Here is an 18,447-nt window from a genome sequence, read left to right as displayed (position 1 = left end):
CCCTAGATATTTCAGCATGTATGTCATTAAATAATGCTTAATGTTTGTTTACATTTTGGTGTAAAATTCACGGACGATGAAATGCACAACTCTGAAGTGCATATTCACGGAGTCTGACAAAAAAGCATACACCACGCACAAGTTTGTGTAACCCAAAGTTCTGTCGATTTATAGAGCATTCTTAAAACCCTAGAAAGTTGGTTAATGCCCCTTGCCAGCCAATCCCTGTCCCTCCTACCTTCCAGAGGCAACCACTATTCTGATTTTTCTCCACAAAATACATGAATCTTCTAGAAGTTCAGGTCAGTGAAACCATCATATGGTATGTTACTTTCTCGTGTAAGACTTCTTGCATAGGAAGAATGTTTCTGAGAATTATCCCTGTTCTTGTGTGTATCAGCAGTTTCTTTTTATTGCTGTGGGGTTTCATATTATATGAATATACCTTAGTTTATCCATTCTCCTGGGGATGAACACCTGAACTCTTTCAAGTCTTTAGCTGTTATGAAGTAGGTGGCCATAGGAGTTATTTTGTAGATGTATGTTTATTTCCTTTGAGTGAATATTTAGGAGTGGTCAAAGACTAGGTAATTCTTAACTTTTTTTTAATATTTTATTTATTTATGAGAACACACGGAGAGGAGAAAGAGAAGCAGAGAAACAGGCAGAGGGAGAAGCAGGCTCCATGCAGGGAGCCTGATGTGGGACTCGATCCTGGGTCTCCAGGATCACACCCTGGGCTGCAGGTGGCGCTAAACTGCTGAGCCACTGGGGCTGCCCAATTCTTAACTTTTAAAGTAATTGCAAGATCTTTTTCCAAAATGTATCACTTTATACTTGCACCAACAATATATGAGAGTTCTGGTTAATCCACATCCTGCTCAACATTTGTTTTTTTAATTTGGCGGGGGGGCGGGAGCGGACTTTAGCTTTAGCCTTATGGTATATGTAGTGGTATCTTATTGTGTGTGGCTTTATTTTGCATTTCCCTGGTCCCAAATGATGTTGAGCATCTTTTCATATGCTTTGTGGCCATACATATGTTTTCTCTTGTGAAGAGTTTGTTAAATTCTTTTTGCACTCCCCCCCCCCCCCATCTTTTGTATTGGCTTGTTTGCCTTTTTACTACTCAGTTGTAGGAGTTCCAAAGTTAAATTCCTGCTTTGGTTTTTCTGGGTGCCCTATGAGGACACACTCATGAAGGATTTTGCTCAGTCTCTTGCTCACAACCATGCTTCTAAAGAGCCAAATTTGATGGTGGACAGATCTGCCTAGATATACCCCAACCAACCAGAAAGGGGATGTCAAAAAGATATCTTTATGTAATTATGCCCTCATCCTACTTCCATCTAGTGTTCTTCTCCCACTACACATGAAATAGAGGCTATGAGTTTAGATGTCGGACAAATCCCCACACCAGCTTTTAATCCACCGGAGCATGAACAACCTAGTGTCACTTTTCTTCTGTAAAATGGATAAGCCTACTTTCAGGGTTGGTGTTAAAGACTAGAAATTATGTATATGTGGGACGTAGAATGTAGTGAGTGTTTAATAATATTGACTGTCATTTACTCAAACAATTCTTTGATGTAGGGTCTATGATCTCTTGTTTTACAGATAAGAAAACAGGTACAGAAACCAAGATATTGCCTAAGATCATAGTGAGTCATGAAGCCAGAACTAGAGTTCACACCATCAAACTCAAACAAAACAAAAACCAAAAGAGGAGCTGCCATCATTATGATTATTTTATATTCTATGCTTTCTCTCCTTTTGAAATTGCCTCTCCCCATCATTCAAGACCCGCCACCTCCAGGAGACTTACCTTCTCTTCTCTAGTGTTATAGTCTTCTGTGCACTTCTGCTATAGCCTGTGTTCTATTTCCAATATCTGTGGCCCCATGTGCTCCTGAAAGAGCTCTTGGTCACCTTAGTATTCCTGTTACCTAAGCAAGGAGGCTAGTATACAGTAGGTGCTCAGCAATGTCTGAACAAACAAGTCACAGCACAGTTCATAGTGTCCCCACACTGCCACACTATTCAGGTCAAGTTCTGTGCATTCTTTAGGGACTGCTAGAGGGTGCACCTTCCAGGGAATCTTTCCCCAAGTTGTGATCCTTCCTATTTCCTCCACACCATAGGATTCTACAGGATGAGACTGTCTTTATCCCTCCTCCCCAGAGTCTGTGATAAGTCTGTGCAGCAGACAGAAGAAGCCACACTGCGGCTTGGAGACAAAGCTGGGCTGCATGCTTTGGAGCTGGCTCCAAATCATCCTCTCCTCTCTGGGGCACTGTGTGGCCTCAAGAAACAGTCAGTTGGAGATGCTGGCTCTGAAGGCTGGCCAAACCCCTGTGGTTTGGCAGGAGAAAAGATCATTGTCCAAGCAGGAAGTGGTCTTGGGTCTCAGCTGACCCTAGACTTTTCCAGGCAGGGCTGGGGCTCATAGCAGCTGAACTGGAGGCTCCCCGCAGGCTCACACACAATTCTCCCTCTCTGGAAGACTAGAGATCCCTGTCCCCAGGCAGGCTCCCTGCCCCAAATCCCACAAATCTTAGCATCACGTGCCTGGAGTACTAAGAGATTTCTTGACATACTGACAGCAACCAAGTTAGTCTAGCTTCCCATCATTTGCCCTGGAGGGAGCAGGGTGATCCTGGGAGCTGAGAAGCCTTGTATAGCAGAGCCATAGAGCTCACAGGCTGCAGCCCAATCAGGTGGTTGAGCTTTGCTACTCCAAAGGAAGGGAGAGCGCAAAAGGACAGAGACCGTATCTTTTGTGTGCAGCAAAGTCATAAGCAATCCAGAAAAACTGGAAAATTTCACATGAGACTAGCCCCAGCCCAGTTTAGTAGATGATCTCAACTTGGACACAGAGGCTTTTAGACAAAAGGAACACAAAACTCCCACAAGTTTCTCACTAGCGCTGGAAAAAAGCACTTAAGAGCTGTCACTTACAATGGTCTCCTGCAGGGGTGAAAGCAGGCTGGTACTATGGGAAGACTGCAGGCCCATCACTCACTCAGCCTGGATAGTACAAAGAGCTTTGGGATTTAGGCTGAAGGCCACTGATCCCATGGGTGGCTTTGATGTCTGAAGGGAGGTGGAGGGGCTTATTTCTTCTGATGTGAGAAATGACTTGATGCCCCTTATGGCTGGGTCCTAGAACCCTCCTTACTCCTTCCACTCCCCTTCTCTCCCTGAGCACATTCACTTACTTACCACCTACACAGTGGTATCTCTATTTATCTTCCCAGCCTAATCCTCTCTAAATCCAACACTCATGGGTCCGATTGCGTACCCAACATATCCTCCCACAGGTCTTGAAAAGCACCTCAAGCTCACCGTGGCCAAAAACAAATTTATGACCTTCTCTCCAAACCTGGTTCTTCCCTACACTCTCCATCTGGGTGAATAACCCTCTATATCATCCTATTGCAAGGGAGAAACAATTGTGGCACCCTTGACCTCTTCCTCTCTCATCCTCTCTCACCTACTGCTCAAATCTTTTGGAATCTGTCTCCTAAATATTTCTTCATTCCTTCCACCTTTCTATATCCCATCCACCTCCACCCTAGTCCTGTTACCCACTATGTAGTATGTGGCAGTGATCAACAATCACCTATCACCTCCTGGATCCCAGGCATCCACTCTGGTGCTTTCCAGTCAGCACTCCACTGAGGAGGTTCTCACCCTGCTCCCTTCACTCCCCTCTAGTTGACTCCTAATTATCCTTTAGGCCTTGGCTCAGATGCCACTTCCTCAAAGAAATGCCCCCCACTCCCCTGACTGCTCTTAGTAGGCTATTAACCTCTTCCTAGAACTGGTCATTATTGCAGTTTTACATCTGGGCCCCCACTAGACTAGACTTCCATAAAAGCAGCACTGTGTCTTTTTTTTTTTTTTTTCTGCTCTACATTCCATCTTCAGTGTCTTACACATATTAAACACTGACATTTAATAAATATTTGTTGAATGAATGTCATTTATTTTTTATACCCTGCCTCAACCCAGTCAAGCTGATCACTACCATTATCTTTTTGTTAAATGTCTGTCCTGAGCCTGTCCTCCTCCAGTATATTCTCTACACTGGCCAGAATTACCTTTTTAACAAGCAAGTCCAACCACTTGTAATCCTTCATTACTCCCCATAAAGTTCAGATTCATTAATGTGGCCTCTAACACAAAAACTGCTAGTTACCTACCCAAAGACTAATGTCTTCTTGTTCCTTAGAAACATTACCCTGATTTTATCAAGATAGCAGTGTGCCCTACTAAAGGCCTATCCTGGCCTCTCCAGTAGCCACGGTGCTTCTGAGAGGTTTGAAAGGTAGTTCAGAAATCAGATGCACTGGTAATTCAGTGACTTGAAAAGGTTATTGTTTTTCCAAAGGGCAGAATTTTCTTTCTTCCAGATAATGTTGTGTCCCCATGTCTATGAAATATCTATAAGTGAAACATTTGTTGTGTTAGCAAGCTCTGGTCAATGAGATGAAAGTGGACGTCACTTGTTAGAACTTCCAAGAATGCTTCCCAACGTGGAAATAGCAGGCTGTGCTTTTCCTGTCCTCAGTTTCTTTTCCCACTTTCTGCCAGTTTCAAGGACATGATGGCCGGGCTCCAAGGGCCATCTCAGACACCAGCTATCACTGAGAATTCAAGGCACGTAGCTGGGATGGCTGAGCAAAAAAGAGCCAAAAAGGACTCCAGTGTCTAATAACTTTGGAGCAGCCACATTGCCCTGGACTTCTTTTATATGAAGAAATACATTTGTATCTTAAGTCTCTGCCCTTTTACTAGCAGCGGAATTGAAACTTGATACAGGCTCCAAAGTCTTTCATGACTAACCTCTGTCACTCTTCCTTCTTGCACCTTCCTCTCCTTCTCCAATTCAACACTTGTGCCCAGCTGAATGTTTCTTAGTTCCTCAGAGCTATTTCTCTCCATATAAAATCTTCCCAAGCTGCTCTTTCTGCTTGGATTACAGCCCCCACTTGGCAAACTCCTACTCAGCCTCTGATCTCAGCTTAAAAATCAGTTCTTCGGTGGCTAGATGAGCTATTTTCTGACACCAGAGTCGTTGCTCATCATGCTACTTATTACACCATGAACCGTGGCATTTACTTGATTTTCTCTTCCAGAGACAGTAAACTCCTGAAGGCAGGGACATGGCCTGTCTTACTCAGAACTGTATCCCAAATGCCTAGCATACATGTTCAAGAACTATTTTCTAAAGAGAGGGAGCACACAAGAGATGGGGCTGGGGTACAGTGTTGGTCAGATATAATGGGTCTGAGACCTCTGCAGTATAACACATGAAGGGGAATGGTTGGTATATGATTATTTGTTTATTATTTATACTGTGTCCTGTTCCCAAACAGGACATAGGCGAGCAGTATGGCTGAAGTACCTACCACTGCACGGGGAGTGCTAAGGAGTTCACATCCACTTAGAAACACGGGTTTAGAAGCCTCTATTGGAAGACTACAGCAGAGTCTGGGGGAGGGAAGGGTGCTAAGAAAAGCAGCAGCATCTTATCCTACCTCACCTTCCATCTCCTCGCCTGTAAGCCCTACCTCAGGAGTAAGCCAAAAACTGGTGGGAGGGTTGTAGCAGGAAAAGGTTAGCAGAAAAGCAGGAGGGTTAATTCCCAGAGAGGTACGCCATCCCACCGTCCTTGCGTCCCTCTGGTGCCTACTGCAAATAAAGAGTCTGGTCTTCTCTGAAGTGGGCCTAGGGTCTCCTGTGGAGAAGAGCCAGCTTCGCCAGTCTGTAGATGTAGGCCCACCGCTAGCTGCAAGCTCCAGGCTCTGCCCCTCCATCAGCCCCGTCCTCCTCATCAGATTGTGCCAAGGGCGTGTCTGCTCCACCATCGCTGGGATTTGGGCTGTGCAGGTTGGTGGAGTCATCGGAAGATGAGGAGGAGGTACGGGAGGCAGTCCTGTCTGGCGTAGGCACTGGCAGGCTCAGCTCCTCCGGATGGTCATCCAGCCCTGCCCCGAAAGAAGAGCTGGTCAGGGCTTCAGGGTACTCTCAGAGACCCTCTGGCCAGGAGAGGCTGAAGCCCAGAGAAGGGTAGGGGAGTGACCAGTAACTGAGCTAGTTTACAAAGAGCCAGGTCTCAGGATGCCTGGTTGACTCAGTGGTTACGCATCTGCCTTCTGCCCAGGGAGTGATCCCGGAGTCCTGGGATCCAGTCCCGCACTGGGATCCCCAGGGGGAGCCTACTTCTTCCTCTGCCTATGTCTCTGCCTCTCTCCATGTCTCTCATGAATAAATTAAAAAAAAAAAAAAAAAAAGCCAGGTCTCCTGACTTCCAGTTCTTTCCACTTCCCAATACCATGTCCGGGCCCTGGAGTCAGGTCAATCAATTCAAGAGTTCAAGATCTATCTATGTCACTTACTTGCTACTGAGTTGCTTTGGGCAAGTCATTTTCCCCCTCAAGGGCCGAATCTTCTCTAAAAATGGGATATGCACCTACATTCCAGAAGGGGTTTTGAAGATGAAATCGAGGACTGCTTATAAAATGTCTGGTATGGGGCGCCTGGGTGGTGGTTGAGCATCAGCCTTCAGCTTGGGGCATGAACCGGAGTCCTGGGATCGAGTCCCACATCAGGCTCCCTGCATGGAGCCTGCTTCTCCCTCACCTGTGTCTCTGTCTCTCTCTCTGTGTCTCTCATGAATAAATAAATAAAATCTTAAAAAAAAATATCTGGTATGCAGTAGGCCATTAATAAATAGCAGTAGCTTTAAATAAGAAAATATCTAATAAGCTAAGTATATGGGCTTTGGAATAAGAAAGCCATGGTTTGAACCCAGCTCTTCTACTTTCTGGCTATGTAACAACTTCTGAGTCTAATTTCCTCCTTTATAAAACCAGGATAATACTGCCTGCCCTAATAGGACATTTTAGGGATTGAGGTAACTAAGCACAGTATTAGCAACCTAAAAAAAAAAACATGTTGAGTAAATATTCATATGAAGATGACTAAAATGGCTTATCTAATACAAAAACCATATTTTATATTATTTCAATTATATGACTTAATTACATTAATTTCACAAAAGGCAAAATTAATAAAGTCTAAGGGGTTGGGACATTCCCAGAATTTTAGATTGGCGATCTGTCACCCAGTTTCCCTTAGGGTCAACTTCCCTAAAATCAGAACAGACAGCTGTTTCATTGGTAGAAACACCCACTTCCAGCCGCCACATGTATACTTCCGCAGCCCTGCCTTGCAGCCTCACTTCAGAGCCTGACACCAGGTCTGGCTAACTCGTGCCCAAGTCCCCAAAGCCAAGGGGCATACCAGATGTCTGGGAGGCTGGCGGAGGGTCTTCACAAGGCAAGAACACATCTGCTCCATCCTGGTCTCCAAGGTCAATAAGTTCTACCTGTTCCAGTGCATCCACGTTCACTTCCATGGATGAGATACTACCTATGGGGGCTGCAGATCAAGAAGGGGGCAAGTCAGGAGGACACAAGCCAGAGCCCCTAGGATGGTTAGAGACGTGTGTCAGGTCTAGAGATAGACGTTTCGAGGGCCCAAAAAACAAGAGGAAGAGGCTCCCATGATTCAAGACCTATATGACTTACCCACCCTCCACCCTTGCCCCAGTCCCTCTCCCCAGGACTCAGAGCTTACGTCTCTGTGACTCGAGATGCAGGTGGGACAGGGGGAAGACAAACTCCGTTTCTGGCTGTAAAATTTCCTCGAAGAATTTCTGCCGCTCCCGAAGGCGGAGCTGCTGGCGCTCCAGGGCTGCCCGAGGATTTGGGTCCATGTCAGCTCCTGGAAGACAGAAGAGCAAGGATGGCTATGAAGTTGAGAGGGACTACAATGGGGGCCTGAACTTGGGGAACCCCTCTGTAGCCAGCATCCCGGTGTTACAGCCTGGACACCTCTGGACTGGGCTACCTCCTTCTCTTCTTTGACGCAGAATCCATTACCACAAACTTCACGTCTCATTGAGAGGCAGGGCTGACCCTGGCCCCACAAAGGGGATGCTGGTTCCAGGCACCGCAAAAGCAGCTCCTCTGTATTCAGAGAACAGAGCCAATAGCCAAGTCTCAGTATCATGCCCTTGTGAGAGGAGTTCCAGGGATTGGTCCAGTCCAAATGAGCAAGGCACTTTTAATGGACCCAGGCTCCCCTCAGAAGGCTATGGAAGACAGTGAGATGGGGATCTCAGGGTGGAAGATTATCTTGCTCCAGTGCTGCAACTCTGGTTCATGCCCAGCCTTCAAAACCCAGACAAAGACTAAAGCACTCCCTCTCCCCCACACACCCCATCACCACCATCCCCTCCAAACCCTGCTCTGAAGTTGCAGACCTGACTTCCAGACTTGGCTCTGCCCCTAAGGAAATCATCTTTCCAGCCTCAACCTTCCCATCTGAAAATGACTGAATAGTCCTACCTGCCTCAAACACAACCCAGCAGCTGTTGGTTCAGGTGCTCTGTAAAATGTAAAGCTGGGAGAGTGTGCTATTTAGAGGCCCCCCCACCATCTCTTCTCCGCACTTCCCAGCTCTTTTTGAGCACCTCTTTGACACATCTCAGCCTTATATCCCCATAGTCAATGAGTAGCAACTGGGCCGGTGGGTCTTGGATCCAATTCGGTCCAGTCCCCCACCCCCCCACCCTCCCCTCAGGCGGGTCCCCGGTGCAGAGAGCTTTCCAGAACACCAGAGCTCTGGGCCGGCCCAGGCCCTAAACATCCACTCGCATTCACTCCATCTCCTTCCTGTCAGCGGAGGAGCCCATCACCGGAGGCAAGGGAGTATCTGGCTTGAGGACCAGCTCGTCAACCTCCGTAGCCTGCCTCCCGCGCTCCATCCGGACTCAAGTGTCAGGAGACCCCGGGCAGCTCCACCGCCGCTGCTGCGGGCTTCGAGGGGCTCAAACCCAAGTGGGCCAAAGGCGGTGTGCGGAGACTGGGTGGCCGCCGGCTGGCAGCGGGGGCAGGGAGGCGCTGACGCCGATTCCTGGGAAAGGCTCTCCGAGCTGCCGCCCAGGTCACAGCGCTAAAAATACCCCGGGCCCCTGGGGCCGTCTGCTCCGCCGCGGAGAGGGGAGCGGGGAAGGGAGAGATCGAGGGTGGGGGCGCCCACGGGCGGGGGACGCCAGGACGCCCCCTCTCCCTAACCCCATCCACCTCCCGAGACCTGAGAGGCTGTCCCCAGGGGGCAGCGGAGCCGGGTCTGGGGAGAGGAAGGGAATTGTTTACGCGACCAAAGGTGCTAGGATAGGGGAGACGAGGTCGGGGGAGCCCGGGGGGAGGAGGGTGGCCGTGAAATGCAGCGCGCCCCGCCAGTCTCCGCCCCACCCGCCCTGGAGTCCGCGGGAACAAGAAAATTCCCTAAAAAGGGCCCGGGCGCGCCCGCCGGCGGGGGGAGGAGGCGGTCGAGGGCCCCGGGCGTCCGACTCGTGCGGCCGGCCCCCGGCCCCGGCCCGCCCGCCGCCTCTGCGCCCCCGCGCCGAGCCCCTACCTGCAGCGCCCTGCGCCCCCGCAGCCTCGATCGCTCGGCTCCGGCGAGACAGCACCGGGGGCGTGGGAGCGAGCCGCGCCGGCCGGGGTGGGGCTGCGCCGCCGGGGCTCCCGCGGGACCGCCAGGCCCTGGGAGCCGGGAACGAGGAAGCGTCGGGCGGCGGAAGTGGGGGAGGGGCGGCGACGGGCACCCGCGCCCGCCTCCCTCCCGGCCGCCTCGGGGAGCCCCTTCGGGCGCGGCCGCTCGCACTTGCAGGCCGGGCGAAAAGTTCCCGGCGCGCATCCTCGCTCCGCAGCTGGCCGCGCTCGTCCCTCCGCCAGCCGCCGGGGCGCTCGGCTCCGCACGCTCACATCCACTTGCTGCGCCGCCCTGGGCGCCGCAGCCCGGCTGGGGGGACACACGCGGGCTCTGGACCCAGGCGCACTTGCTGCTCGCGACTCCCGGGCAGCCCCGGCGCAACGCACCCGCACCCGCACCCGCACCCGCACCCTGGGCGAGCAGGCGCAGGCGGGGAAGGGAACCGGCCAGGGCGAGGAGGGCACTGACCCGCTGCCGCGCATCAGGGCAGGTGCGCCGCGGCCGAGGGCCCCCTGACCCCGGGACTCACCCGGCAGCCCGGGTTTCTGGCTCCGGGACCGGACTGAGCCACCGCCCAGCCTTCCAGCGCACTGGGCGGGGTGGGCGCCGGGACGGGGCGGGTCGGGGCCGCAGGGGTGGGCCTCTGCGCCGCGCCCCGAGACGCCGGCGGGGAGCCAAGTTCTCCAGGGCGCGAACAGGGGCGCTGCGCGTCCAGGTTGGCTGGGGTGGAGGGGCGAGGCTCAAACTGCCGGCGGACAGAGGAAACTCTTGCCCCACTCGCCGCGCCTCCTGCTCAGACCAGCGCCAGAAGTGTCCAATCTGGCAGCTCCTGGACTGAGATTCTGTACCCACTCTTTTCCTCCTCCCTCCCACCTATCCCTTCGTGCTCGCAGCTCCAGAAGCAGCGGGAACAGGACGGGGTTGGGAGTGTCTGTCGGGAATACTTACTCCATAGGGTCATTCATTCATTCACTCAACAAACAGCCAGGAACTAGGAGTCATCCTTGGCACCTCCCTGTGCTGCGCTAAATTCACCTCCATTCCCTGTCGATTCTCTTTCCTAAATAACTTCAATCCACCATTCCTCTCCTTTTCCACCACCATCTCTCCCTTGGCTCCTCCAGTTGTAGCCTTCTATCTGGTTTTCCTGAACTCACTCTGGCCCCGCTACACTCCATCCCCGCTCGCCCTCCCCCTCTCCCCCAACACACCGAAGTCAGCCACCATTTCAAAACTCGGGTTTGTGTTCCAAACACCACCCCCTGCTTGAATCCTTCCATTGTTAGAATAAAATCTAGATGCTGATATCTGAGCCTAATCTTGAAAAAAATGAGTTCAACAAGCAGAGAAGAGAGGGGGGAAGGGCATGTACAAAGGGATGGAGTCATGACACATTCAGGTTTCCCTGTCAGGTGACCAGTACTGTACAAATACCCAAAGCGCTGCTTCTTTTGTTAATGGGATCGCAAAACAACCCTAGGAGAGAAATACAACAAGCAGCTTTCCCACTATTTTATAAGCAAGGAAACTAGTTCGTGGGAGGCAAGTGGTTAAGAGCATGGGTGTGGTGGTCAGACCCTTCTGGGTTGCAAACCTAGCTCTGCATCTAGCCAGCTGTGTAAATACTTAATTTCTCTGTTCCTTGATTTCCCTGCTTATTAGGTAGGAATAATTAATCCCTACCACTTATGAGATAATTCATATAAAATGCTTAGTACAGGAATGGGCGCTTTGGAGATGCTCAATAAACAGTAGGTGTTTTGATTGTAATGGGTTCTGAGAAAGGGAGAATAGTGCTTTCTTCCATGAATTTCTGAAATTATAGGAAGTATACCTTAATAGTTGATACTTCCACAGGGCTTATTATATATCTGTTGCTATTATAAGTGTTTTGCCTATATTAACTCTTTTAATCCTCTTAACAACCTTGTGAGGTAAGTACTATTATTATTTCCATTTTACAGATACAGAAACTCAGAGACGGAGAGGTAAGGAGGCTTGTCCGAGGCCATACAGCAAGTAAGCGATGGAATTCACATCCACATGGGCTGCTTTCAGAGACTGTGCTTATAACCACTGCTCCCAGGCTGTTCCCCTTCCGTCCTGCTGCAGTTTTCAACTTCTAAGAAATGTCTGGTCAGTTTGATTCTTATTCCTCATTAATGGATGAAGTAGATACTTGGTCCCATTTCCTCGCACAGGAGAATGAGGCCAACTCAGGAGTATGTTGGATGAGAGCTCAGCTCCCAAAGCTACTTCTCCCTTTTCCAGGCTTATCCCTAGGAACTTCGAACTCTATGGATTGTTTTGACCTGTTCCTAATATGGTGACAGATCTGGAACCTCCGTCCCTTCTCTTTGCCAGATAGTTGTCACATGAAGGGGTAGAAAGGGAAGAGCATCTAAGCTAGATATAATTCAGGGGGCAAAGCTGGAAGGGTATTGGCCAAGGGAAAGACCCAGGCAGCATCCCCAAGAGCAGATGGCAAAAAGAAGTGAAAGGAGCCATGGAAAAGTAGATGGCTGAGACTTCTGGCTTCCATCCAGGACACAGAAAGCTAGGAAGAGCTTTTTTTTAAATTTAAGAACAATATTGAAAAATTGTCAGGTAGTCTATAAAATTACAACTTTTGTCAAACCTATCAGAGAGCTAAGGTTGGAGAGCAACCAATTAACCTGAATTCCAAAGGAGGCCAGGAGCCCTCAAGAAGAAATGGGACGCAGGCAATGGCACACTTGTGATGAGGCCTCCCTGCAGACAGGTAAAAACAGTTCGTTTTATTATGCAGATCTACATTTCTTTCTGGTATCATATTCTTTCTGCCTCAAAAAGATCTACACAGAGAAGTAAAGATCCCTAGAAATGGACAGAATAAACGTAGATATAATATTTTTGGTTTTAATCACCTTAAAAGACAACTGACTAAAGCAAAAGAGTTGCAATACACTACTCTTTGGCTTTAGAAGTCATGGGGATGTAAAGTGCAGCACAAGGAATATATAGTCAATAGCTTTATGTAAAAAAAAAAAAAAAGCTTTATGTGTTGACAGATGGTAAGTACACTTACTGTGTTGAGCATTTAGTAATGTGCATAATTGTCGGGTGGCTATGTTGTATATCTGAAACTAATATAAAATTGTATGTCACTACACTTCGACTTTTAACAGTAGCAATATGTTGTGGATAGCTAGCATATATAAAAGTAAAATGTGTAATGATAACAATAGTCAAAATGATGGGATAAGTAATTGGAAATATACTGTCGAAGGATCCTCTGCTGTATAAGAAGTGATATAACATTATTTGAAGGTTGACTTTGATTAATTGAAGGTATATATACCTATATATACTTTTAAAGATTTTTATTTATTTATTTTGACAGAGAAAGAGAGAGCACATGAGCACAAGCAGAGGAAGTGGCAGGTAGAGGGACAAGGAGAAGCAGGCAGAGGGAGTGGCAGAAGCAGGCTCTTTGAGGAGCAGGGGCTGGATCCCAGGACCCTAGGATCATGACCAGAGCACTAGAGCTGAAGGCAGACATTTAACTGAGTGAACCACCCAGGCACCCCCAATTAATTGAAGATATATATTGTAAATGCAAGGGCAACCGTTAAAAAAATTTTTTTAAGTATAAATAATTCAAACCAATGTGGAGATAAAGTGGGAAAATAAAAATATTGGGAAACATTCTCCCTGGGCCTTTTGTATTCAACGTGTCTTGTTGACTATCTCAAGATTGCAAGGATCTGACTTCTCTTTTACCTGGGCCCTTGCTCAGGATTTTTGATTGCTAAAAGAGCTTGAGAGATCAGATGGTGTCTTTCTCAAACAAAGTCAAGCTTGCTTACTGCTTGCTGTAAAAGTTCTGGGACTGGTTCCCCAGCCAAGTGTAAACCCACTTTGTATGTGCTGTGCATCTGGGACCTCCATATCAGTTGTTGGACTTGGGGCCAAAGGAACCAACAAACACACATCGATGCTGATGTTCGTGTTGTTTGGTGTGCAATGAGTAATAAACTGTTTCAATCAAATGCAATTAAGTCTTATTGTCCTTGGCCAACAAGCACATGAGAAAATGCTCCGCATCACTTGCCTTCAGGGAAATACAAATCAAAACCACAATGAGATACCACCTCACACCAGTGAGAATGGGGAAAATTAACAAGGCAGGAAACAATAAATGTTGGAGAGGATGTGGAGAAAGGGGAACCCTCTTGCACTGTTGGTGAGAATGTGAATTGGTGCAGCCACTCTGGAAAACTGTATGGAGGTTCCTCAAAAAGTTAAAAATAGATCTGCCCTACCACACAGCAATTGCACTGCTGGGGATTTACCCCAAAGATACAGATGCAGTGAAAGCCGGGACACCTGCACCCCGATGTTTCTAGCAGCAATGTCCACAATAGCCAAACTGTGGAAGGAGCCTCGGTGTCCAACGAAAGATGAATGGATACAGAAGATGTGGTTTATGTATACAATGGGATATTACTCAGCCATTAGAAACGACAAATACCCATTTGCTTCGAGGTGGATGGAACTGGAGGGTATTATGCTGAGTGAAATAAGTCAATTGGAGGACAATCATTATATGGTCTCATTCAAATAGGGAATATAAAAAATAGTGAAAGGGAATAAAGGGGAAAGGAGAAAAAATGAGTGGGAAATATCAGAGAGGGAGACAGAACATGAGAGACTCCTAACTTTGGGAAATGAACAAGGGGTGGTGGAAAGGGAGGTGGGCGGGGGGTGGGGGTGACTGGGTGACGGGCACTGAGGGGGGCACTTGATGGGATGAGCACTGGGTGATATGCTATATGTTGGCAAATTGAACTCCAATTTAAAAAAAGTCTTATTGTCTTATTTTTGGTGATCAATGGGTTGATGTTTTTCCCTGAAAAAAAAAATGTAATTTAATCCAAAGTAAGAAAGAAAAAGGAAAAAATGATTTTCAAAAGATGGAAAATATAAAACAAATAGCAATATATAAGATTTTAATCCAACTGTCAATGAAAAGACAACCAATTAAAAGACTAGTAGAACAGGAAAGGAAGTAAAGCAAAAGGCAATAATGTGCTGTCTACAAGAAACCCAATTTAACTATAACAAAATATATGGGTTAAAAGTAAGTGAATGAGGGATCCCTGGGTGGCGCAGCGGTTTGGCGCCTGCCTTTGGCCCAGGGCGCGATCCTGGAGACCCAGGATCGAATCCCACGTCGGGCTGCCGGTGCATGGAGCCTGCTTCTCCCTCTGCCTGTGTCTCTGCCTCTCTCTCTCTCTCTCTGTGACTATCATAAATAAATAAAAATTAAAAAAAAATTAAAAAGTAAGTGAATGGAATGAGATACACCAATTATAATGTATGTACTGCTGAAGTGAGCAGAAGCAAGCACGTATGCGATACACCATACAGTCAAAGCAAATTGGAGTGGCAAAATTAATACCAGACAAATGTAAACTTTAAAAAGACTGTTGCCAGTGATATTCATAACAAAGGTTCAATTCACTAGGAAGACTCAACTATTATAAATGTGAATACATCTAATAACAGAGTTTAAAAAAATAGATGAAGTAAAAGCCAATAGACCTAAAATAGAAAGAGAAAAATCTATATTTCAGTTAGAGAATTTGATACTGCTGCCCCAGTAATCAATAAAACAAGTAGGACAAAGAAGGAAGGATATAGAAATCCTGAACACTATCAACTGACTTGTTCCAACTGACACTTTTATTAACACTTTAACCAACAATAACAGAGTAAACATCTTTTTCAACTGCACATAAAACATTCACCAAGATACATTGTACTCTGGGCCACAAAACAAACCTCAACAAATGTAAAAGAATTTAAATCATACAAAATGTTGATATGGCTATACAAGAATTGAGATATAACTAATAAAGATACCTGGGAAATGCCCCCAATACTTGGAAATAAAATACAACGCTTCACAATAACCCATGAGTCAAAGACAAAGTCCAAAAGGAAATTAGAAATTGAATAATATTGAAATGCAGCCACCAGCCACCAAAATAGCCCCAGGGCTCCGCCCCCAGGGCTCCGTGCCTTTCCTTTATTCATACCTTTATGTAGTCCTCTGCTATACCCTGTATCAGGGTTACTCTATATGACCAGTAAGAAATGATGGTGGACCATGTCCAAAATTAGGATTAAAAAAACAAAAGACCACAGCTTCCATCTTGGGATCTTGGGTGTGTGTCCTCATTCTGGTGGAAGCAATCTACTATGTTGTCAACAGCCATGCAGAGAGGCCCACGTGGCAAGCAACAGAAGATTCCAGCCAACAGCTAGGAAGAACAGAGGGCCTGCCAGCAACCACATGAGTGAGCAGAGAAACAGATCCACTGGCCCTGGTAGCACCTTGAGAGGACTACAGTCCTGGCCAGCAGCTTGCCTGCAACCTTGTGAAAGACCAAGGCAGAACCATTTCAGCTAGAGCATTCCTGGATTCCTCATGCCCAAAACCTTTGAGATACTAAATACTTCTTGTATCAAACTGCTAAGTTTGTATTGCAATAAAGCAATACAAACCTCGTATAGAGGTTTTGGTACTGGGATAGAGTGCTGCTCTAAAGCATGGCAGTGGCATTAGAACTGGCAACAAACTGAGAGGAGTGTAGTGGAAATGCCTTGGAAAAGCTGCTGAGAGAAGCCTCAGTCCTTTGATAAGACACCAGCCAAGGCAAATGGGAAAGTAGGTAAATGCTATTGGAAACTGGGGTAAGAGGAAGCTCGTTATGTCATGACACAGAGGTTAGCAGCCCTGTTTGCCTCCAGTAAAAGAGGAACAGAGAGAGCATGCCAGTAATTAATTGGGTGATCTAGCTAAGGACGTTTGCAAGCAAGGTGGTAAGGTGCCACCTGGTCTCTCCTAGCTGCTGACAGTAAAATGCAAGCGAGGAGAGAGGAGCTAAAGCAGCAGTTCCCTAGTGACAGGGAGGCTGCCTCCTGGGGGGACATTTGGCAATGTCTGGAGACATTTTTGGTTGTTGAAACTGGAGAGGTTGCTATTGGCATCAAGTTAGTAGAGGTCAGGGATACTGCTAAATATCCCCTAGTGCACAAGACAGATCCCTCTCACCATTGCCCCCCCTCCACACACACGCACACAAAGAATTATCTAGCCCAGAGTGTCAGTAAGTGCCGAGATGGAGAAGCCCTGAGCTAAAAGGAAGCACTGTTAAGTATGAAGAAACCAGGACTTCACAGTAAGAATTTCTCAGCCTCTCCAAATGGCAAATGATAGTAACATTAAGAAGTAGTTTCCTAGCAAACCTTAAATCTAGGGCATTGAAAACATCCAAAACAACATGGTGCAAAAATGCAACTGAGGGGTGTCTGGGTGGCTCAGTGGGTTAAGCATCTGCCTTCCCCTCAGATATGATCCTGAGGTCCTGGGATTGGGGTCCTGGGATTGAGCAGGGCTCCCTGCTCAGCAGGAGAGTCTGCTTCTCCCTCTCCTTCTATCTCCCCCCTACTTTGTGTTCTCTCTCTCAAATAAATAAATAAAATCTTTCAAAAAATGAAACTGAGAACATGACTATAAAATCTTGAATTTATATCTCAGGAAGATTAAAGGCAATGCCTCAGAGTACTCAGATGAAAGATCTCCAAAGAAATCATAGGTGTGCCTCATAGATCCTCTGAATCAAACAATAGGGATTCTAGAAAGCTTAGGGATGTTGTCCCTTAGCCATTTCAGCATAAGCCTAATGCAAAGAAGGGCTTATCTCAAAGAAATTGTAGGCATGGCCTTTGTCTAATAGAGTGCTCTGAGTAAGATTCAGAGTGACCCACAAGTTCCTAAAAGGACAATATATCCAGAAAAGTCTCCAGTTTGGATGTATAGGGATAAAGAGAGTATAAAATAAAAAGAGGATTTTTGGTCCTGAACAAAATGGAGTAGATGCATTCCTCTCCATCCCTCCCACTAAATATAGCTTTTAATGTTTTATATCTCAAACAAATAGAAGAAGGCAGACCAACCAGGAACTCCAGTAGGTTTTCTTTTTGCTAGGGTCTGGAGAAGCCTGTAACCTGGAAATGCCAAACAGGCACAGATAAAAATTGTCCCCATGAAAAGCCTGTTTTCTGGCTTTTTTCTGACTGAGAAAGAGGCACCTAGCAGTACAGAGATCTTTTGACATTAAATGTCCCCCTCCAGCAAAATAATAGAGAAAAAACCACTACCAGCCTCTACTAGCAAAGACAGAGGGAAAGCCAGACTTCAATGTTCACCTTGTAACAAAGGTCGCTTCACTTCCAGGTGGTGTTAGAGGAAACCGGCTGGGAGCCTGAGCTTCATCACTACCAGCAGTAACAATACCCTTCCCCAAGAATCCCTCCCCATTTCCATGGTGTCAGAGGAGGCCACATGGGGAGCTGCACTGCCATCTCCATCAAGCAATAATGAGGCACCACTCCCTTCCTCCAATGTAGGAGGCCAAGTGTACAGCCTAGATGTCCAACTCTGCCCAGCAATAATGAGACAACCTTCACCTTTCCCTTTTGAGTGGGGTCATGCAGGTAGCCTGGATTCTCACTCTCATCTGGTGGTAGAGTTGGTGCCCCACCCCCCATCTCACTGGCCCAGGTCATCCAAGGCCTACTGAAACAGAAAATTTAAATGAGATCCAGAGACTCATAACATAATTTCCATAATGTCCAGGTTATAACTGAAAATAATTCATCATACCTAGAACCAGGAAAATCTCAATTTGGATAAGAAAAGACAACAGATGCCAACAAATCACAGCATTGCTCTATTTATCTAACCATGATTTTAAGACAGTCACTATAAAAGTGCTTCAACAAACAATTACAGGGATCCCTGGGTGGCTCAGCGGTTAAGCATCT

General features: G+C 47.1%; 2 protein-coding genes across 3 annotated transcripts in view; both read right to left on the bottom strand.

Moving 5' to 3' along the window:
- Positions 1–5,329: 5,329 nt before the first annotated feature.
- On the bottom strand, positions 5,330–10,157 carry DBNDD2 (dysbindin domain containing 2). 2 transcript variants are annotated; one of them, XM_072801204.1, is made up of 5 exons: positions 10,039–10,157; positions 7,905–8,039; positions 7,648–7,794; positions 7,312–7,449; positions 5,330–5,993 (listed from the first exon to the last, which is right to left on the bottom strand). In XM_072801204.1, the coding sequence occupies exons 2-5, from the start codon at positions 7,969–7,971 to the stop codon at positions 5,791–5,793; spliced, it is 555 nt and encodes a 184-aa protein (XP_072657305.1). In that variant the 5' UTR covers positions 7,972–8,039; positions 10,039–10,157; the 3' UTR covers positions 5,330–5,790. The 2 variants fall into 2 exon arrangements, with proteins under 2 accessions (XP_072657305.1, XP_072657306.1); XM_072801205.1 differs by lacking the exon at positions 10,039–10,157 and adding an exon at positions 8,771–8,959.
- SYS1 (SYS1 golgi trafficking protein) overlaps positions 7,655–18,447 on the bottom strand; it is a 36,714-nt gene continuing 25,921 nt past the window's right edge. Inside the window, exon 4 of the mRNA XM_072801207.1 lies at positions 7,655–7,794. Coding sequence (XP_072657308.1) covers positions 7,788–7,794 — 7 coding nt within the window. The 3' untranslated portion in view covers positions 7,655–7,787. The remainder of the gene's footprint in view (positions 7,795–18,447) is intronic.

Source organism: Canis lupus, chromosome 26 (genome assembly GCF_048164855.1).
Source record: "Canis lupus baileyi chromosome 26, mCanLup2.hap1, whole genome shotgun sequence".
Lineage (NCBI taxonomy): Eukaryota > Metazoa > Chordata > Mammalia > Carnivora > Canidae > Canis > Canis lupus.
The sequence above is the reverse complement of the archived record's forward strand: the minus strand, read 5'-3'. Positions and strand labels throughout refer to the sequence as shown.